The following is a 22,655-nucleotide window of genomic DNA, read 5'->3' as shown; positions in this document are numbered from 1 at the left end:
TCTATAGCTGTACAAATTTGAATTTGGAATTCCTTACCAAAGAGGAGAAATTCGTGATTAAAGTGGCCAGTACGAAAAACGCCAATTTCATATGTAAGGACCTAATATTAGAATAGATAATTAAAGATTAGTTTAAGAGTATTTCTGACTTTTTTTGCTATATTGGCCTAAAAATATTTGGCTTAGTTTTCGCATTATAAAGAAATAAAAACAGTTATTGTACACTAAAACTTTATTGATCAGAACAAGCACACATTTAATGTACTTTTCATACGAATGTCACGTTACAATTGTAATAACATAGTTTTTTTTTTTTTTACAAATTCATTAAAAAATTTTGTACATGAACAAGTCAGTTTAATATATTTTTGTTCTGTTCTTTGTTCTGTTCTGTTCTCTGTTCTTTGTTGTGTTCTGTTCTCTGTTCTTTGTTGTGTTCTGTTCTCTGTCCTGTTCTGTTCTTTGTTCTGTTCCATGTTCTGTTCTGTTCTTTATTCTCTTTTCTGTTCTGCTCTTTGTTCTATTCTCTGTTCTGTTCTCTGTTCTATTCTTTGTTCTGTTCTCTGTTCTTTTCTGTGTTCTGTTCTGTTCTTTGTTCTATTCTTTGTTCTGTTCTTTGTTCTGTTCTTTGTTCTGTTCTGTGTTCTGTTCTTTGTTCTATTCTCTGTTCTGTTCTTTGTTCTGTTCTTTGTTCTGTTCTCTGTTCTGTTCTTTGTTCTGTTCTGTTCTCTGTTCTATTCTTTGTTCTGTTCTTTGTTCTGTTCTTTGTTCTGTTCTGTGTTCTGTTCTGTTCTTTGTTCTATTCTCTGTTCTGTTCTTTGTTCTGTTCTGTGTTCTGTTCTGTTCTTTGTTCTATTCTCTGTTCTGTTCTTTGTTCTGTTCTTTGTTCTGTTCTGTGTTCTGTTCTGTTCTTTGTTCTGTTCTCTGTTCTGTTCTTTGTTCTGTTCTGTTCTTTGTTCTATTCTCTGTTCTGTTCTTTGTTCTGTTCTGTGTTCTGTTCTGTTCTTTGTTCTATTCTCTATTCTATTCTTTGTTCTGTTCTTTGTTCTGTTCTCTGTTCTGTTCTTTGTACTGTTCTCTGTTCTGTTCTGTTCTTTGCTCTGTTCTTTGTTCTGTTCTCTATTTTGTTTTTTGTTTGAAGATATCTCCCCAACGGCTCAACAGATGATGACATTTTGCACAGAAGTAGAACATAGTATGAAAGAACATATAAGCTACTAATAACTTTTTTTTAGTTACTCGTGGAGGGAGTTGCAGTCGACACCTAGTATTAAATTAAATGAGAAAACAACTTTGTCTGTCTCGTTTTTACGCTAAAACTACTAAACCAATTTAAATTAAATTTGGTTTAAAGATAATCTAGACCCTGAGCAAGGACATAGGCTACTTTTTAAATAGAAAAATGGGTTTGCAAGCGGTTGAAAGAGGGGGTGGGAAGTTATATGGAGGTATCATCAATTTTACAGTTAGAAGCTTGAAATTTATATTTAGCCTGTTAATTCGATATAAATAAATATAACCACAGGTGGGCACAGTTAATCGAAAAGTTAACTTCGTTAATCGTTAATTCGTTAATTAAAAAATTAACTTCGTTAATTGTTAAAGCGTTAAATTTTCGAAAATTTAACGCAAGTTAAAGTTAATCGTTAACAGTTAACCATACCAAAATTATACATACTAATTTCACAGTTATTGTGGTGACACTTGTTTAAAATAGTAATTTGACTATACATTCTATAACAAATTAGTATTGGAGACAAGTATGAATGCATTATAGTATATTTCATTACGAGTGCGGAAAGCCTGTCATTGCAGAGTTCCGACAAATGTCTACCCGAGCCGAGGCGCAGTCGAAGGTGAGGGTTGACATTTGGAACATGTTGTAATGACAGTTCCGCACGTGTACTAAATAACTATTTAAATACAGTTGCGAAAAAATGAAGCAATTTAATAGAATAATAAAAACACAATAAACTCAACTAACTAAAATGTTTGAAAAATGGCGCCAACTGTAAAAGAATACAAACAGAGATTTTTTTGTTTTCTTCACCCATTCTGGGTAGGCAAAGGAAACTATGTCCTAACGGCCAAGTCTTCAGTAGATTATTTTTATTGACATGAAATGAAAATGAAATTTAATGAGATGAAATAAAATGAAACCTAACCTAATTCATTGAATCAAATCATTAAATCTGATATTGTAACAAATTAGGAACTTCTTTTTAGAAATATTTGCATGAATCATAAAAACTTCAATGATTTTTTTTGTAAAAACTTCGTGGTTGGTTTTTTCTTTTTAATAGACATTATTTGACAGTTGGGAAAGAGAACGCACGAGTAAAAATTGTTTTGATACAGTTGCTCAAAAAGGGATTGGAGGGTATTGCAGGGACGAAGAGCGTTCGGAATGTGGGCTATTACATACTCTTGTTTTATATACTCGTAATGAAATTTGCTATTTCGAACCTCCTTTTGATTTTGTCCTGTTGGTCACGTCTTTCCCGGACGCTCTGATGCATCACACTTGCACGCAAACTTCACAATATATCAATTATTATCAACTCTTTCGTTCACCATTCGAGTCGCCGACGGTCGCCCAACATAGTTGAACTTACGAGCGTGGCGTGGCACGTAATTTAAACAAAATGACAGCACGTCTCCAAGTTTCTAATTTAACGATTAACGGACTTTTTTAACGGAAGTTAACAAAAGCGTTAACACTTTTTGAAGTTAACTTAAAAGTTAATCCGTTAAGCAAAATGTTAACTTCGTTAATTAACGATTAACGGATTAACGAGTTAATGCCCAGCTCTGAATATAACATTCAAAATTTGTAAAAGTTTTACCCTCGAGGTAGCAAAACAACAATAGGGGAATAGGAGATGGAAATTTACATTGCAATATGTAAAATTTATGAGAATGTTTTGATAATTTTAAGTAAAATAACTAAAATAAATAATGATAATGCTACCCGAAGACTGTATTTCACGCGGACGAAGTCAACGAGCACAGCTAGTTTGTGATATTTGTGATTGTTAATATTTTTTATCGTTTAAATGAATATTAAAAAAAAATATTTGTAATTTTTTTTTCGTTCTAAGACTACAAGTTTGTCGTTTTGTTTTAATACATTTACTTAATTTTATTTATTCTATAAAATGTTTTATAACAATTAGAATTTACGAAAAATATTTCTGTTTTACCTGAAATTTTTAAGATTTAATTGAAAAATCGATTTTTGACTAATCGATTTTTCCACTCAATGTCAACATCCCTAGTGACAAGAAAATGTGAAAAAAGTCAGGAAAAGTCAGAATACGTATTGTTTTTTGTCGTATAATAAATCACAAATGAATTAAAAACTTTATTAAAATGAATAATATAAAAAATCCCCTAGATCGAATGATTTGTCTGTGTTGTTTAAGTACAAAAAGACCTTTAATTAAACTAGACAAATGTAAACATGGATTATTCTTCGCAAAAATCTTACAAAATACGGTAAATTATAATTCAAATAATTTATTAATGAAAGCCTTTTCTAGTCAATTTAAATTAGCGTTTTATTTTTTCATATATTACATATAATTAAATAAAAATCTCAAAAGACTTGTACACTCCTTACATAGAGTCATCGAGCCTCTCGAAGTGTTCGAATTTTGTTTAAAACAGTATATTTTAAATCTTAATTTTTACCTATTTGTTAACATTAAATACTCTGTTCATTCCTGATGTATATACAGTCAACTGCAATTAAATATTCTATTTTTAGGTGAACTATGCAGATATGTATGTGTGTACCTTTTGCCATCAGTTTCTAAAAAAGATAGACAACTTTACACGACAGGTTGAAAAATCGATTCAAATGTTGAATGATAAAGTAAGTTCTTTTTATGAAAAAACTAGCTTTTACCCGCGACTCCGTCCGCGCAGAATAAAAAATAGAAAACGGGGTAAAAATTATCCTATGTCCGTTTCCTGGTTCTAAGCTACATGCCCACCAATTTTCAGTCAAATCGATTCAGCAGTTCTTGAGTTATAAATAGTGTAACTAACACGACTTTCTTTTATATATATAGATGACTATTTAAATAACAAATCTCACACTCATAACCCAGTGTACCATGGGACTAAAATAGAATATTATAGACTTCCATTTGTTGTGGTCTTCACATACCTATCTTGCCTCTTACACATCCATACATCCATTAATCTTGTGATGTTTGTTCAGCATTTTTGACCATCTGGTATAGCAATAGACAGATGAGGTTTAAGACTCCTCTTATAAACAAAATCAGACACTTTATATTAGGAAAACTTTCCGTCCCTCATAATTATTTTTTGGAACTACTTCCCCATTTAGAGTCTCACCTGAGTAGTGGATGATTCTTATCCATATACATTTATACATTTAATAATTTTTATAACTATTTTCAGTATAAAGAACTAAAAAGTGTACAGATACATAATGTAGAAATGTCAGCCATTGAAATAAATTATGCCGTCAACAATGAAGTATTACAACATGATTTTGTAAATAATTCTTTGGATATTGATATAAAGAGTGAAATAAAAACTGAAAAGATAACATCACAATCTGAAGATGAACATAGTTCTGATAAAAACACATCTTTGGCCTGGGTATGTATATGTTATTATAGTAAGTAAGTAACAATGGTAGACTTCAGCAACATCAGTTGCACAAATTGGCCTTACTCAGTGAAATACCACAACTTTACAGAAGATATGCGTGAAGTAGAAGTAATTCCAAGTACAGTCTGATGAGTGTGCTGCCGGAGATGTAATTTTAGTCCTCTTTCCCTTCCTACCCTTTTCTTATAAGGAAAGGATGGGAAGGGGAAGTGGATTTGATGGAGGAGGAGATGCATTCTCCTCTTCCGTCGATTGAGGGTAGGTAACACATCTGCAATCATCGGCTCGGCTATGCTGTGACAAATGACCAGTAGCTGATGATATCAATGAGACACTGAAAAAGGACAACACAATTGTTAGTAGGTTAATTAAAAAATTATATATCAAGTAAAACAGTATATTAATAAAAACAACGAAAGTTTGAAGTTATACATCAATTTTATTGTTTTATTTTTGTACTTTAAAACAATAAAACTTGGATAAGGTAGATAAGCTCTATAAGTAAGAGTCATTGTCCGGCTTAACTATAAGCTTGAACCTCAGATAAGCAAGAAAATTATTGCATTCCTAAACTCTCGCTTATCAGTACTCCAGTGTATTGTTATCCCTTTTATTTTCTGTGATAAGAGAGAGACAACAATATAGACATCACTGAAGTCCAAATTAATATAATATTTCAGATTGAGATTTCAAAAATTGAAGTCAAAGATGTGAAAACATCGGATAATGAAGGAGATTATTTTGAAACAATAAAAAATGATTCAAATATTTTAATATTAAATCATGATCACAATTATGATGAGGTAAAAATATTACCACACAAAAAGATAAAAAGGATAAAAGGAAAAAAACAGACTACACAGAATAAGATATTAGATGCGAGTGAAATTAAATTTGACGATAAGATAAGAATTGTAACATTAAGCCAAGATGAAATTATCGGAGAAAGAAAAAGGGATACTCTGTATGAATACTATTTGAACAAACCATTCAAATGTGAAAATTGCATCATCGGGTTTACTCATGAACACATATTTGATTTACATTTGAAACAAAAACATGAAATGGTGAGTAAGAACTTTCTAATCATGTTAACCTATATATATAAAAGAAAGTGGTTTTAGTTACACTATTTATAACTCAAGAACGGCTGAATCGATTTGACTGAAAATTGGTGGGCAGGTAGCTTAGAACCAGGAAACGGACATAGGATAATTTTTACCCCGTTTTCTATTTTTTATTCCGCGCGGACGGAGTCGCGGGTAAAAGCTAGTTACCAAATAAAATCACTTAAAATTCAAAGATATCACAAACTCTAAGTGTTTTGTTTGTGACCCCTCAAGAGGTCTCGGAATCTTTTTGAGGGGTTCGAAACCACTAAGAAATTACTTCAATTTTGAATTTTTCTTCTTTTACAAATCAACAATGATTAAAAATAATAACTTATTTTATAATAATTACTAGCTATCGCCAGCGACTCCGTCTGTTCGGCATTAAAAAAAACTTACTAAGTAGCCTATGTGATTTATGTCAAATTTCATCAAGATCTTTGGAGCCGTTCCAAAGATAACTTCAAACAAACATCCATACATCTAAACATTCGCATTTATAATATAAGTAAGATGTAATGTAGTACATTGTGCAGGTATATTTCAGAGAGAAGGGGCCCTTTTATGTGAGATATGCAAGTGTTACTTAAACAATGACAAAGAACTGAAGAGCCATTTGAGACAACACATTGTACGGTACTTATCTACATTTTGTAATTTGAATCTTTACCTTTTTAAGTCGGTTTATGATAATTTTAGTCATAAAGTTATATTTATGGTACACTCACTTTTGTCCGGTGTCGGCACCGACTAGTTTTGAGCCCATCGGGGGCCCTTCATCAGGACGAGTGGGACTGGTATTATTTCACTTGTCACTCACTCATTCAAGGGCCGATGGGCTTAAAACTAGTCGGTGCCGACACCGGACATACGTACGTATAGCGTTGCCAGGCGTCCGGAATAGGTAGCCGGAGTAAAGCCGGGACATAGGTAGGCTTTTTGATTACGTGTCCGGATTGTCCAGTTTTTGTTAGGCTTTTTACATTTCGCAAACGAGAGTGACTGGGTGCCTGCGACGAGAGTCGACTGACGGTCGTGTCCGGCCTTTCTACCCAAATGTCCGGCCAAACTGGCTGGTCTGTCTGGATATTAGGGTTGGCGACCTGGCAACCCTACGTATGTTAGTGTTACACCTACATTTTAACGAGTTAGGTGTCATTAGATTTTATTGAGCGTCGGTGGCTCAGGGGTTAAGCATTTGACTTGCAATCTGCAGGTCCTGGGTTCGAATCCCGCCATGTACCAATGTGTTTTAGATTTACATATGTACATTTATCCGACGTTCTTACGGTGAAGGAAAACATCGTGATGAAACCTGCACATATCTGAGAAGAAATTCAATGATATGTCTGAAGTCAACCCGCACTTGGCCAGCGTGGTTGACTATGTCCTAGTCACCCCTAACTTGGGGTAGGCTCCGAGCCCCTCGGTGGGGAAGTAAAGTAAGCTGATGATGATGATGATGATGAGATTTTTATTCTTCCCCTAAGTGTCATAGAGTATTTTTTTTACTTTTCATTTTATTGAAGGTATTTCAATAAAAATGTATATAAAATATTATCTGTCTGTCAGTTACGAATGCAAGGAATGTGGGGTACGTAAACGTGATCGTAACACTGCCATAAATCATTACCAAAAACACCATGAAGAAATACCAATGACTTTCATTTGTGAACAATGTGGTTTTACTACTGAGTAAGTATTGCTTTCAGGAAAATGTATGTCATATAATCCGACATATTTATCTGACCCGGTGGACATAAGTTGAACTAAATTATGTCAGCACACTAACGCCCCCCAGTTAATGTAAATAACACGTCTGGTTCTATTTTAGCTGTCTTGTATTTTTCTTTTATGCTATTTTTAATGCCTAAGTGGGTTTTCTAAATGACTAAATAGTCTTAATTCTAGAAAACTTGGGGCAATTGTGTCATTATTTTTGACTTAGGTTCTAGAATTGTAAGTTAGGGTTAAGGTTCCAAAGTTTAAATGAACAAAAATAATAAAAATTAACCACAATAACCGAAAAATGGTTTCAGTTTGACCAAATTTCTAAGTTTTTCTTAAATGCCCATAATTTTCAAACTGCATGGGATTGATTTTTTTTCTAATTTTTCTTATGATGGTTACAATCAATCCTGTCACCCCGTTTCCGTTGACGTTGATTTCTGGAACACGCTGTATATTTTGTGACAGAAGTAACCGCGATAGTAGCGCCTCTTTCACCGTAACAATTATCCTCGTTTGAAAATACGTCAGAGATATGACGCTACTGAACTGTCAAATATAGTTTGACATATGCCCACCGGGTCAGATAACTTTGTTAGACTTCGTGATTGAAACATTTCAATATTATTGCAGTTCGTACAAGAACTATCGTTCTCATACCTACAGCCATAAAGATAGAGTACCTTGTAAAATATGTGGAGGAACGTTTGCAAATCAAAATGTACTTACAAAACATATCTTGTAAGTATGTATGTATATATACTAGCTCTTGCCTGCAGAAATTAAAAAAAAAACAGTAGCCTATGTGTTCTTTTAGACTATGTTCTACATTTATGTCTAATTTCATTAAGATTATTTGAGCCGTTATGGAGATATCTTCAAACAAACATCCATCCAAAATTTCGCATTTAAATTATTAATATTACTATTTTACTAGTAATCGCCCATTTGTCTAAATTCTATAGTAATACATAATCAAAGAATTTTTCAAAATTAAAAATAACTCGATTTCATATTATGTGTCAAATTTCACGTTCTTCAGTTCGAGTAATTTATTTAAAAACTGGTAGAAATTTAAATTTCTTTAGTAAAATGCATGGTTCACCCGAACCTGTGTCATGTAAGACATGTGACAAGAAATTCAAGACTGACATACAATTGAAGAGACACGAATACCTTCATGAGACTGCAGAACCCTCCGCAGACAAATTTTGTGACACCTGTAAAACGTACTTCCGTTCCCGAAGATTGTTGAAGTTACATTTGAAGAATCATTCAAAACATCTCAAGGATGCTGATAAAAGGTATATTTTTCTAAATAAAACCATAGAAAAATTGAATTTAAAGCTAAAAATCCAAATCCTAGACACCCGCAATTGTATATGTGTTTCGTACCTTTAATCGAAGAAGTAGAAGATTTTCCCTTCCTGTTTGTTTTCTCATCCATCACATCCAGTTCCCCTTCCCATCCATTTTCTTAAAACAAAAGGGTGGAAAGGGAAAGAGACCTAAAATTGGGCTCCTGGACACATAACGTAGAGTGTTGAATAGAGCTTGTCTTTTTGATGTGAAACATCTATAGGATCACTTGTAAACCGAATTGTTGGCGTGGCGACGCTTGCCGTGGCGACCGGTCGCCACGCTATACTGAGGTATACATACATATATTATTTATTATTATTATCATTATCATCATCATTATCATTATTTTTTCTTAATAAGATTTATTTCAGGTTTACGTGTTTTGAATGTGGTATTAAATATACTGAAAAAGCACGCTTAAAAGATCACGTTGATTGGGAACATCTCAAATTGAGAAATTATGTTTGTACGCTTTGCTCCAAGGTGAGATAACGCGATTTCACCTTTTTTATTATTATATAAAACTGTATAAAGAAATATGAATAAATTACTGGTTCCAATACAAATTTTTAGCTATAGACAAACTGGATACTCTGTAATCGGTAATACTGTTTTGTGGGGAAAAACATTTTGTAGTTGTTGTGAGCGATGTTGCCTGTGCGGTATCTAAAAAATAGCCTATATTTTTCTAGTCTATGTTCTACATTTGTGACAATTTTCATCAAGATCTGTTGAGCTGTTCTAGAGATATCTTCAAACAAACATCCATCCATACATCTATACATTTGCATTTATAATATTTGTAAGATATAATATTTTCCAGGAATTTGAAACTAAACGTTGTATGACACGACACGTTATGTACGTTCATGATAAAATAAAACGGCCGAAGAACAAAATCTGCGATCTTTGCGGTACAGGATTCTCTGTAAGAATATATTTTTCTTTTTTACCTACTAAAAAGTAATATATTATTTATAAACAGAAAATGACTGCAAAATATTGAATTTTAAATTTTTTCAATACTCAAAAAAAAAATCTTATAAAAACCTTGTTTGTTACACACTAAATTACAGCACACTAGCGCCCTCAGCAATGTCACAAGATACTTATTCGATTGTAGTTGTTTTCTTATGTGTTTCATTGGGCTAAATAAGTTTATTTGTCTGTACTAACGATGATTTTTATTATTTTTAGAATTTGAGGTTACTACAATCTCATATCCGAACACACACAGGCGAGAGACCCTTCAAATGTGAAATCTGTGAGAAGACATTCGGTTTCAAAGCTTCTTTATATACACATAACAGACTTATACATGAGAAGCTTAAACGAAAATCTTATCCAAAAAAAAAATAAGTCAGTTCCTATTTAGGATAGAATATTGTCCAACAATCGTGGCGGTCTTTGGGGGAGGCCTATGCCCAGCAGTGAGCGTAACGAGGCTGAATGGATGGATGGATGGATTGTCCAACAATATGTCATTCAGAATTAAGCATTCAAAACTCATTGTGTATTGTTTCATATGTTGTAAAAAATAAAGTTATCACTACATGTAAAAAAAAACGTGCTTAAATAAAACTGCCTTTCATTTAATTGTAATTACGTTAAATTCAGATATTTCTAAACTTTCACCTTCAATTCTTGTTTTCAAAGAAGATTATAATTAAAGGTAATTTAATTTTTTGTTGCTTGCAACACTGAGAACCATAGTGTTTAATCATGCGTGCATGACATTGATAGTTGACATTTGACACAAGCTCACTCACTTGACAGACGAAAATATTATTGTGTAGGAAATGCAAACACATGTAGAATAAAACAATATTTATTTCACATATTAAATAAATTTATATTTCATTAAAACTGATGATAACACAAACTATTCCATTACAAGAATGTCTATTTTGTTCAAGTAAAAAATGATCTTTACTTAAACTAGACAAATGTAAACATGGAAGGGGCTCTTTTATACTCACTTCCGCAAATACAGGCGATCGATACTTCAAATAAATCGACAAGACATTCGGCTTCAAAGCTAAAAATAATAGAAGACAAAAATATCAAAATGTTTTATTTAAGTTTTTTTTTTATAAGAGAAGGGGGCAAACGAGCAGCGGGAAAACAAAGGTGTTCATCGACGCCCATGGACATCTGCAATACCAGAGGAATCGTTGATGCGTTGCCGGCCTTTGAGATGGTGATACGCTCGCTTCTTGAAGGACCCTAAGTTGTAGTTCACTGCAACTTTAAGATCCTTCAAAAAGCATTTACCTTCTCAAAAGCTGGTAACGTGTCTGCGGCCATCGTTGACCACCTCTGTGTGTTCTTTTGCCTCTTTATCTCATAAAAAATACTTTCGCGAGTAAAAAAATAAATGGTAATGAATCTCAAAACAATCGTGTGATATAAATTTAACTGTGTTATTTTATAGCTTTATATATCCTACTTAAAAAAGTATTAGGATAATAAGCTAAAGGGAATTTATTTTTTAAACAAATTTAAAATTTTCCCGAGCAACATTTGAGTGAGAAATATTAAATTAACAATTATTTGGCATTGAAAAGGTTAAATAAGTACACAATATAGGAAAATATATATAATTTTATTTACATAATGTCACTATTTATTGTACAATCTTCACAGAAGGCAAACTTATATATTATGTCATTTTTATATGAGCATAGTTTCTTAACCGACTTAGTCTTCGTTTCCACTAACACTTAAAAAGGGGGCAAAAATTTACAACTTTCTCAGTAATTTATTCTGCCATTTTTCCTATGTACGTCATATCTGACTTCAATATAAGGTATTTCTTTAATCTTATCCAAGGCATTTGGTATTTCTATAGTCATATAGAGGCATTAAAAGCATTCATTGCTTTTGCCTCAGTAAGGCATATGTTGTTTCCTTTGCCTTATGACTGCATATGGTGTTTCCTTTCCTATATGAAGGCATTTGTTGTTTCCTTTTCCATATGGAGGCATATGGTGTTTCCTTTCCTATATGAAGGCATTTGTTGTTTTCTTTGCCATATGGAGGCATATGGTGTTTCCTTTTCCATATGGAGGCAATGTTTACTTTGCCTTATGACGGCATATGGTGCTTTTTTTGCCTTATTTAGGGTTTGTGTTAAAGTATCATATATTCCTTTTATATGAATCAAAGATTTTCTATATTTTTAAATTTACATATAAATCCTTCTCAAATGTTGTGTACTTGTGATTGCGTTACATTGTGGACATATTTTCTTTGCTTTTAACGATTGCAACCAACATACCTGTAAATTATTATATATATTATTAAAATCATACTAATCTATATATATAAAAGAAAGTCGTGTTAGTTACACTATTTATAACTCAAGATCAGTTGAACGCTTACAACTAGGAGACGGACATAGATTAAGCAATTTTTAGCCCGTTTTCTATTTTTTTTTATTCCGCGCGGACGGAGTCGCGGGTAAAAGCTAGTATTATAAATGCAAATGTTTAAATGTATGTTTGTTTGAAGTTATCTCCGGAACATCTCAACAGATCTTGATGAAATTTGTCACAGATGTAGAACATAGTCTAGAGAAGGAATCCCCAAAATTATTTTGGACAAGCGACCCCCTTTTCCAAAATTAACCGTTACCACAGACCCCAATGGCCAAATTACCTACTTTTAAGATCAATTATTTTTTTTTTCATTCTGACTTAGGTCAATAGAAGACATAGTGAGAATTAGCAATGGATTAAGTTTTTGGGAATCCCTGGTCTAGAAGAACCCATAGGCTACTTATTAAGTTTTATCTCAAATTCTGCGCAAACCAAGTCTCAGGCAACAGCTAGTATACATGTTAAAGCAGTTTCTAAAGCATGTTTAGTTTGTTAAAGGGTGAAAGACTAAAATATATCATAGGCTTGTTCTTTTACAAGTAAATGCTGTAGTCTTTACATACAAAATATGTATATGAAGTCAAGTAACAAATAAACTGACCTCGCAATGAACATGCCAACATTGTATGGACACAGCCGGAGATATATGTGGACCCAAACATATTAGACATTTTGCCTGCAATTTAACAATAATTATTGAATTTAAATTAAACAAAAAAAATATACAAAGTGTTTTTACTATAAATTGTTTAAAATTTGATTGTTTTCACTTAACTTTTTCTTTTATAACATTATTTATATGAAAATCTTGCTAATATTATAAATGCAAATATTTAAATGGATGTTTATTTGAAGATATCTCTGGAACAACTCAACAGATCTTGATGAAATTTTGTATATATATAGAACATAGTCTGAAAGAATACATAGGGATACTTATTAAATGTTTTTTTTTTAATTCCGAAAGGACAACAGTCTAAGGCAAAAGATTAATTTGTAAATAGTAAGTGATGGTTATTTTTCTATAAAGTAACCTACCTCGGAAGCTGAATTCTGTCTGCTTTCTAAATCTTTTATTTTAGCTTTTAAAGCTTGTATTCTTGTCTGAAACAATAATACAACCATACTAAATAAATGCGAATGTTTAGATGAATGTATGGATGGATGGATATTTGAAGATATCTCCGGAATGTTTGCTTGAATCTTAATTAAATTTGTCACAAATGTAGAACATAGTCTGGAAGAACAAATAGGCTAATTATTAAGATATTTTTTAAAATATAAATACCAAAACAGCTAAACAGATTGGAATGAAATTTCACACAAACCTAGATTACTGTCTAGATTAATGTAAAGGCTATTTGCTAAGTTTTTTTTTAATCTTTGAAGACAAAGCTAGAATAAATATATATTATTTAAATAGAAATATACATACTTCTGCACTTGCTTCAACAATACCATTAGATTTTGATGTTTCATATCTCTTGATAGGTTCATCTTGATTATCTATAGTACTTTCTTCTGTCTGTTCGTCTCTAACTAAAGGTATATCTGCCTGGAATGTAACAAAAAAAAAACTTAACCAATGACAAAAATATAAGTAAAAGTAAATCTTTACGAGGGTAGATTAAAATCTTTTAAATTAACCTCTTATTTCATTAACAAACTCTTTTCAATTAAATAATTTCTTTTAGATAACTACATTATATATCTTAGTGATATTATAAACTAGCTTTTACCCGCGACTCCGTCCGCGCGGAATAAAAAATAGAAAACTGGGTAAAATTATCCTATGTCCTTTTCCTGGTTCTAAGCTACCTGTCCACCAATTTTCAGTCAAATCGATTCAGCCGTTCTTGAGTTATAAATAGCGTAACTAACACGACTTTCTTTTATATATATAGATAGAAGATGCGAATGAAATGTATGGATGGTTGGATGTATGTTTGTTTAAAGATATCTCCAAAACGACTCAACAGATCTTGATTAAATCTGTCACAGATGTAGAACATAGTCTGGAAGAAAACATAGTCTATTTATTAATTTTTTTTAAACAGAATTACGGATGACAGCTACTTATTATAAAGGCTATTTATCTTGGAACATCTGTGGCTCAGAGATTAGTTAAGTATTTGATCTGTAATCTAAAGGTCTTCGGTTCGAATCCCGCCATGTACCAATATGATTTTCGATTTACATATGTACATTTATCCGACGTTCTTACGGTGAAGGAAAACATCGTGATGAAACCTGCACATATCTGAGAAGAAATTCAATGATATGTGTGAAGTCAACCCGCACTTGACTGTGGTTGACTATGACATAGTCATCTCTAACTTAGGGTAGAATCTGAGACCCTTAATGGGGACGTTATAGTGAGCTATCTTAAAATTTTTACGAAATTATATTTCCAATGAATAAATATGAAATTAGTAGAATTTTTTATCAATACTAGCTGTTGCCCGCGACTGCGTCCGCATAGAATAAATTAAAAACTTAATAAGTAGCCTACATGTTCTTCCAGACTATGTTCTACATCTGTGACAAATTTCATCAAGATCTGTTGAGACATTCCGGAGATATCTTGTAACAAACATACATTTAAACATTCGCATTTATAATATTAGTAAGATTAAGATATTCATTTCGTATCAATACTTACATCTGGTGCTATCCTGGATGGTGAATACTGCGGTGGTCCATACAACTCTGTATCTTCATCACCGTCTACTACCTGAAACAGAGAATTAGCCTTCTTTAATATAATTTTATAGTTGTAACCACCAGCAACAACATCTGTTGCAGGAATTGTCCTCACTCAGTGAAATACCACGACCTCACAGAAGACAGACCTCAAGTTGAAGTAATTCTACCTACAGTCTGATCACTGTGTCACGGAGATTGTCCTCACTCAGTGAAATACCACGACCTTACAGAAGACAGACCTCAAGTTGAAGTAATTCTACCTACAGTCTGATCACTGTGTCACGGAGATTGTCCTCACTCAGTGAAATACCACGACCTCACAGAAGACAGACCTCAAGTTGAAGTAATTCTACCTACAGTCTGATCACTGTGTCACGGAGATTGTCCTCACTCAGTGAAATACCACGACCTTACAGAAGACAGACCTCAAGTTGAAGTAATTCTACCTACAGTCTGATCACTGTGTCACGGAGATTGTCCTCACTCAGTGAAATACCACGACCTCACAGAAGACAGACCTCAAGTTGAAGTAATTCTACCTACAGTCTGATCACTGTGTCACGGAGATTGTCCTCACTCAGTGAAATACCACGACCTTACAGAAGACAGACCTCAAGTTGAAGTAATTCTACCTACAGTCTGATCACTGTGTCACGGAGATTGTCCTCACTCAGTGAAATACCACGACCTTACAGAAGACAGACCTCAAGTTGAAGTAATTCTACCTACAGTCTGATCACTGTGTCACGGAGATTGTCCTCACTCAGTGAAATACCACGACCTCACAGAAGACAGACCTCAAGTTGAAGTAATTCTACCTACAGTCTGATCACTGTGTCACGGAGATTGTCCTCACTCAGTGAAATACCACGACCTTACAGAAGACAGACCTCAAGTTGAAGTAATTCTACCTACAGTCTGATCACTGTGTCACGGAGATTGTCCTCACTCAGTGAAATACCACGACCTTACAGAAGACAGACCTCAAGTTGAAGTAATTCTACCTACAGTCTGATCACTGTGTCACGGAGATTGTCCTCACTCAGTGAAATACCACGACCTTACAGAAGACAGACCTCAAGTTGAAGTAATTCTACCTACAGTCTGATCACTGTGTCACGGAGATTGTCCTCACTCAGTGAAATACCACGACCTCACAGAAGACAGACCTCAAGTTGAAGTAATTCTACCTACAGTCTGATTAGTGTGCTGCCGGTGGACTAATTTTAGTCCTCTTCCCTTCCCAAGCTATTCTTATAATTAAAAGATGAGAAGAAAGGAGAAATATACTCTTATCTGAGCTCCCTTAATTATTAGGCAACGCATTTACAAATGCGGATGTCTATAAGCACCGTTCGCGTCGCTATTTCGGCGAATTTAAGTGACCGATTGCAATTTATTCATCTCATTATATAAAATAATCTTAAAAAATAACTATATAAGTCTGCTTTTGTTAATTTAAGGTATAAAACTAAAGGAAAGGAATATTTTTGTTAAATCAAAGTGAGATATAAGCAAGTATTTTAATGTAAAGTGTACTAATACCATACCAATGCTTGATCATTGGAGACTCTTCGCACAGCAGTGGCGACTCTGCCCTCGGCGGCCTGCAGTGCTGCAGCCCTAACCCGCCACTCGCCGCACCACTGGTACTCAGCCCCGAAGCCCCCTGTTGGCTCATCGTTCTGACAACACCCAGTAATTATAGTTAAAATTAAATTTCAGCATGAATCATGAACACTTATTTTACTTATGTGGACACTTATATATAAAGACAAGCTTTTACCCGCGACTCCGTCCGCGCGGAATAAAAAATAGAAAACGGGGTAAAAATTATCCTATGTTCGTTTCCTGGTTCTAAGCTACCTGCCCACCAATTTTCAGTCAAATCGATTCAGCCGTTCTTGAGTTATAAATAGTGTAACACGACTTTCTTTTATATATATAGATTATTTACCTCAACATCAATACTGCCTTCTTCTGAACTGGTATCTGGTACATCATCATCCATTTCAGCACCAGTTCTCTTGAGACATCGTAATGCATGTCGTTGCAGTCTGGACACAGGTAACACGGCATTACAGACAGGACACTCTCCAGTTTGTGGAGGTGGTGTCGAGCGACGTCTAGCACGTAGTCTTCTTAAACGATTTGTATGTACCCTCTGGAATTTATACAAAAAATATATTACTCAAAATAAATTATCTATAGACCGATTAGGTATATATAAAACTTGTTATGATAGTGTCCTAATCAACTTTTATTACATCTCTTGATAAGTTAAGAATTTTTACATGATATAGTGAGGTACTTTATATTCCTGGTCAGACTATAAAGATGTGTAGTTTTCTATGTAATTTGATTTAGTTGGTTAAAATTTTTATAAGGCTTGTTTTAATGGCCTATGCCCTTTAGTTGTAAAGTATTTTGCATGTGAGCAGGATCCGGATCCTGATTCACTCCAGCCAACGCAACTCTCCAAAGAATCCCAGCAATCCTGAAACCCATATACCCTGTTTTAAGGGCATATGTGGGTTTGTATGTATGTCAATTCCACTGACTTGTATCCAAATCATATAGTTAAATAGATTTTGACAAATGATGTATAATTCTATTTGCATTATTTCCCTAGATAAAGGTAACAGTTTTTTGGTTTTTTATTTTAGTAATATAAGTCAAAAAATCTCAATTTGCTCTCTGGCTTATGGATACACAAGATATTTATGCTGTAGAACTGTAGATGGTTGGAAGCTAAGAAGGAAGTCACTGGCAGTTTATTTTTTGTTTTTATTGGAATGAAGTTCCTTATCGCGCGTTGTGAAAGGGGGCTAGACGGAAAAAATTCTTACGAAAAGTTGTCACGACACTTTTTGCTATAGTAAGTATGTTAACAACGAATGAGCGCTACTTCACCATGGCAACGACGTGACAATATATAACGAAAATTCATAGAAATAAAATGTACTTCTTGTGAAGACTTAAGTTTTTTATTCATAGAATAAACATTGGTTCCTTCACTAATTAATTGAAAGGAACTTCGTTCCATCCGGGTGTCCCAACACACCTCTCAAGTTTTTTAGTAATATAAGTCAAAAAAATCTCAATTCGCTGTCTGGCTTATGGATAAACAAGATATTTATGCTGTAGATGGTTGGAAGTTAGGAAGGAAGCCACTGGCAGTTTATTTTTTGTTTTAATTATAATACAAATAGGTGTTACTATTTACTAGTTAAGTTAACAGCTTTAGGTATTGGTTAAGTAAAATGGAATATACAGACTTATGAAGACATCGTTAAAAAGAAATACTCACTTGATAAACATCACTTCCCAAACAACCAGTTACATCAATATCTTCATTTTGAACTTCAGTATTACTTGAACTAGCAACTGCTAGATTCGAATTAGTAGGACTGTTAGAACTAAGTTTCCGTTTAGATCCACCACTCGATAGTTTTTGTAATCTTTCTACTTCTAGAGCAAGATGTGACTCCAATTCTCCATTTCTTATTGTACAACTACATACAGGGCAATTTGCTTGTTCCGATACCTTTTTCCGATTTCTAACACTATTTAGAATAATATTCTCATCGTAAACACTACAAAAGTTGTTACCACCGCTGTTCAAATTAGAAGATCCTTCCATATTATACATAAGAACAGGTAACATTTCAAAGTTTTTCAGACACTGTAACATAAATCTAATAACATCACGATTTACATTTAATAAAATACATTTATATCTAATTGATAATGTAAATTGAAGTTCAATTAATTTAGAGGAACTCTTCTTGCAAGTATTTTTAAGTTTAATTTGTTTTTAATTTAAATGATAAGTGAACGTAAACAATAATAAATAGGACGTTAGTATTTTTTTAAATGACAATTAGTGTTGCCAATAAAAATTTTACCCGGCCGCAAACATCCTTTAAAAAATCCGTATTTGTATGTAAATTGGGCCGTAACACTAGTAAAAGAAAAAAGGAAACTAATTCAACATTCGCCAAATGGAGTTGTTCTAGTGTTCGTAACATTATTGAATTGTTGGATAATTCTCTGTCTTTCTTTTATAAAAAATCATAACCTTTTAGGCCTTAACATTTTAGATAAACTTCATTTTTCCTAGTACAAATCAATGTTAATCAATGACTATTTTTCTTCTTTATAATTCAAAAGCTATTTTAATATCCACTTTATTCTATTTCCAAAAAAAAGACATTTAATTACTGTATATTTTCGTAAAGCTGTAGAATTTGCTAGTCATACGGTTACGGCCGTAAGCCGTAGATTTTGTTATTTGTTGGCCTGAAAGCCGTAAAACACGGTGATTGCCGTAGCACTGGCAACACTATGACAATCTGAGCAACCTCTTATCAATGATTGCCATATTAAAAACTAAAGATTGTGTCGTAAGTTGTTGGTCAATTTGATTTATATTTTTTGTAATTATTTTTAAGCGTTTTATAAAAATACTTCAGATTATCAAAGGGCTTCTACAAGTCACAACTGGTTCTACATTCCCGTTGAGGAAACCAATTTTGTTTTAATTTTGTAGAAAGTGTGCCAAAAATCGATGTTAAACGTTTTAGTCACACTCACTTTTGGTCTATTTTGGAACATTGCTACTGATCTCGATAAATGGACTGGCTAAAAGATTCAGGATTTGTGTCTATTGACTTTCGCTATTTTAGATGCTGAAAGTAGCGATCTAAGGCTGTCATTTTGTTCCCTTTCTATCAACAAATTTTATTGAACTTCGCGAAACGAATATTTTTGGTCATTGTCATTTTAACTCAAGACTCAAAATCGTACAATTTCTGTCTTTAAAATACTCTTTGCCCGTCTCTCTGTCAATTTGTCATATATACTCTTTGGTCATTCACTCATCATTGTCATTCGACATTTTGCAACTTGTTGTTGAACTTGTCCGAATAAAATCTGTTATTTACTTTTTACTTACTGTTAAATATACTTTATCTTTACACATTGGTACTTTTGGTATTGTTCACGTTATTCTTCCAGACGTAGAAGGCGTCTATTATTGTTTTTTCTTGCTGTTTTCATTAATGTACTGGTCAGAGCTAGCGCACAAAATTTACCTTTGTCGTGTTGTCTTTTGATAAAAGTTATTGGTGCTGTCAAGTCTCGTTTTTAAAGAGTGGAATTCATGCACAATGTGACACAGAAAGACCATTTTTTTATATGGATTTCGAAGTCACGATTGTCTGAACTCTCCAGACTTAAGGAAAAATCACTTTGTAGACACCATTTTGTGGCGGCAGCCATCTTGGATTTTTGATTTGTCTTTTTTCTGTTTTGTACTGTTGGTTTCTTCCTTGTGCAGCCTATGATTGTTAACGAACCTGCAACTTTTTAAATTGTTGCTAAAGTTGATTGGCAGTGTTTACTTCGCTATATTAGCGAATAAGGTGGTAGTTTGCTTGTTTGCATTCTTCCATTTAAAAAAAACATGTTTTTCTTTTCTGCCACTCGCTATGAGATTATGGTTTGTTTAATCAATGCCATTATTTGGCATAGAGGTTCTAAATTTCCTCAGGATATTCGCATTATTTGAAATTACATTTATATGATATGGTGTAAAATTAAAAACATTAAATGGGTATTATTTTTACTGAAAACAAATGTTTAACTGCATTAAGAGTAACAGTAATAGTGAAACTATAGTGTAGTTTGTATATTAATTCTACAATAAGGGTGTCTTGCAAGAGACAAATACAGAGAACTGACCGTTATCTTTGTAAGTCGGTGTGGCACTTCAAGTAGAAGTAGAGTGACTGTCTCCAGTCAGTATTTTGGTTTAAGATTTGAAAGAAATTATAATGTGAAAAATATATATGTTTTCATAATGCTGATTAATATCAGGACTTAAGTAAAAAAAAAAATTTTGTTAAGATTAAAAAGCATGGTATTTTGTAAGGCATATTTGGGTTGCGTTGAAAACAATGCTAGTTTTAATCAAAATTACAAGTGAGGCAATCCCGGATTTATCATTTTGTTTACTTTTTATCAAATATTGAATTACTTTTTGCTATGTCTAGTCTGGATTTTAGTTGTTTAGTCTTAACTTTAAATTACCTTTCTCTAGCCTTTGATTTAGTCCATCTTGGTTGTTTTTTGCATTAAGGCTGATCTTTAATTGAAAAAATCTTTGGTTATACTCAGACGTATTAGGAGTACAAATAAGTTTCCGCCGTTTTTTAACACAAATTAAATTTTTATTATAGAAGAACGGTAATATGAATTTATTTAAAATATTGCCCATCACTAGCAACCAATTTTTCCCATCTCTCAGGCAGCATTCGAATCCCACGTCTGAAGAAGTCCTTGTCTTTTGAGGCTATCCACGAATCAACCCAATTTTTGGTATTCTCATAAGATGTGAACCGCTGCGCCGTCAGAGCATGTGCCATGGACCTAGTTCTAGAGACCACTCGCAATGATTGCGAGCAAACTCTAGGCGATCTCTGCGATGCTGTGCAGTAAATTTTGGACCTTTAGCAGGTCTATGGGCTGTTAAACTCTTTTCGTGTAACCTTTTATATCGTAGAAACACTAACAGATGTTCTCCGAGTTGATCGAAGCTGTTGTTGCAACAAGTTGTCATCTCTTTCTGATGTGCACCGTTTTCTTCCAGATCCCGGTTTTATAACATAACCACCATTCTGCCGAAAACGTTGGAACAACCGTCAAACTGAAAAACGGGACAGGTTCAACTGTCGAGCAACGTCACGACTGCAATAGGGCAATCACTTGAGCGGCTTCTTCAGAGCTTGTGTCCATCTTTACTTGTTCTTACTTGGGTTACTTGTTCACGTGTGTTCACTGCAAAGTCTAAATTACGACAGACCCATATTTCATCCAGATCGACCCTTTTATACCCTTTTTAGGTGGTGTAACTAGCGTCCTTACTAACGAGCATTTGACAGTGTTTTTTTTTTTGACGCTCTATAATGATAAATGATTTCATGATTTTTTTATTAATAATGTAAAGCTATTCAAATACCCATTTCAAACATACTAATATTTATATAAATATAATTCGTTTCTAACTCGTTCGTTGCAAACTCAGAGAGGTGCGATTTTCGTGACGCTGAGTGTATAAATATTAGAAACATACGATTCGTATGTTATTTATTTATTTATAACATGGAAAACTTATATGTATACGTACTATACGTATGTTTATAACATTTTGTCGGTCCACCATTCGCAGTTATGACGGCATCGCATCTATCTTGCATAGAGAGAACTATTTTTTGACATAAGTCTGATCTTCTAAATAATTCCCAAATTTTTTCACAGTGGGCTATTAGCTCTTCTTTGCGGCGCTCATTTCTACTGTCCCATTTGGACCATGAGCGTCCACAAATTTTCAATCGGGTTGAGATCCGGCGACTTTGATGGCCACGAAATCGTTTGAAATTCGCTATGGGACTCAAACCAGTCCCTGACCACGCGCTCATGGTGTATCGGCCAATTATCGTGTATGAAGTTAATTCGAAGACAGTCTTCGACGGGATACACCGTGCGCACTGTTGGTAACATTACGTCCTCTAAAATCTGTCAGTATAGGGGGCCACTTCATCGCCCGGGTATAAAAATTATCTTCCCGGGTCCCGCGGAACTCATCCAATCCGTCATATTTACTGTTATTCTGCCCGACTGGGTATTTGAAGTTACATTTTGAGGGACATACCTTGTA

General features: G+C 33.6%; 2 protein-coding genes across 2 annotated transcripts; one reads left to right on the top strand and one right to left on the bottom strand.

Annotated features, from left to right (window-relative positions):
- The first annotated feature begins 5,444 nt into the window (after positions 1-5,444).
- Positions 5,445-10,273, top strand: LOC106720113 (gastrula zinc finger protein XlCGF7.1). The gene is made up of 8 exons (XM_045685379.1): positions 5,445-5,717; positions 6,307-6,395; positions 7,332-7,454; positions 8,121-8,228; positions 8,576-8,791; positions 9,221-9,332; positions 9,673-9,777; positions 10,047-10,273. Exons 1-8 carry the CDS (start codon positions 5,715-5,717, stop codon positions 10,206-10,208), a joined length of 918 nt encoding a protein of 305 aa, XP_045541335.1. The 5' UTR covers positions 5,445-5,714; the 3' UTR covers positions 10,209-10,273.
- Positions 10,274-11,837: 1,564 nt separating this feature from the next.
- On the bottom strand, positions 11,838-18,664 carry LOC106720228 (E3 ubiquitin-protein ligase RNF220). The gene is made up of 8 exons (XM_045685352.1): positions 18,246-18,664; positions 16,893-17,099; positions 16,486-16,620; positions 14,892-14,963; positions 13,665-13,784; positions 13,268-13,333; positions 12,831-12,905; positions 11,838-12,129 (listed from the first exon to the last, which is right to left on the bottom strand). The coding sequence occupies exons 1-8, from the start codon at positions 18,627-18,629 to the stop codon at positions 12,037-12,039; spliced, it is 1,152 nt and encodes a 383-aa protein (XP_045541308.1). The 5' UTR covers positions 18,630-18,664; the 3' UTR covers positions 11,838-12,036.
- Positions 18,665-22,655: the final 3,991 nt, after the last annotated feature.

Source organism: Papilio machaon, chromosome 29, assembly GCF_912999745.1.
Source record: "Papilio machaon chromosome 29, ilPapMach1.1, whole genome shotgun sequence".
NCBI classification, from domain to species: Eukaryota; Metazoa; Arthropoda; class Insecta; order Lepidoptera; family Papilionidae; genus Papilio; species Papilio machaon.
This window is presented reverse-complemented; position numbering and strand designations above follow the sequence as displayed.

Bases quoted from the DNA above. Each gene is read 5' to 3' on its own strand.
- LOC106720113 (XM_045685379.1), top strand. The intron at 8,792-9,220 runs GTATATTTTTCT...GATTTATTTCAG, and splicing joins CTCAAGGATGCTGATAAAAG to GTTTACGTGTTTTGAATGTG. The intron at 9,333-9,672 runs GTGAGATAACGC...AATATTTTCCAG, and splicing joins TTTGTACGCTTTGCTCCAAG to GAATTTGAAACTAAACGTTG.
- LOC106720228 (XM_045685352.1), bottom strand. From the start codon at position 18,629: ATGTTACAGTGTCTGAAAAACTTTGAAATGTTACCTGTTCTTATGTAT. The intron at 17,100-18,245 runs GTGAGTATTTCT...TATAAATTCCAG, and splicing joins TGGGAAGTGATGTTTATCAA to AGGGTACATACAAATCGTTT. The intron at 14,964-16,485 runs GTATGGTATTAG...TCTCTGTTTCAG, and splicing joins TCTCCAATGATCAAGCATTG to GTAGTAGACGGTGATGAAGA.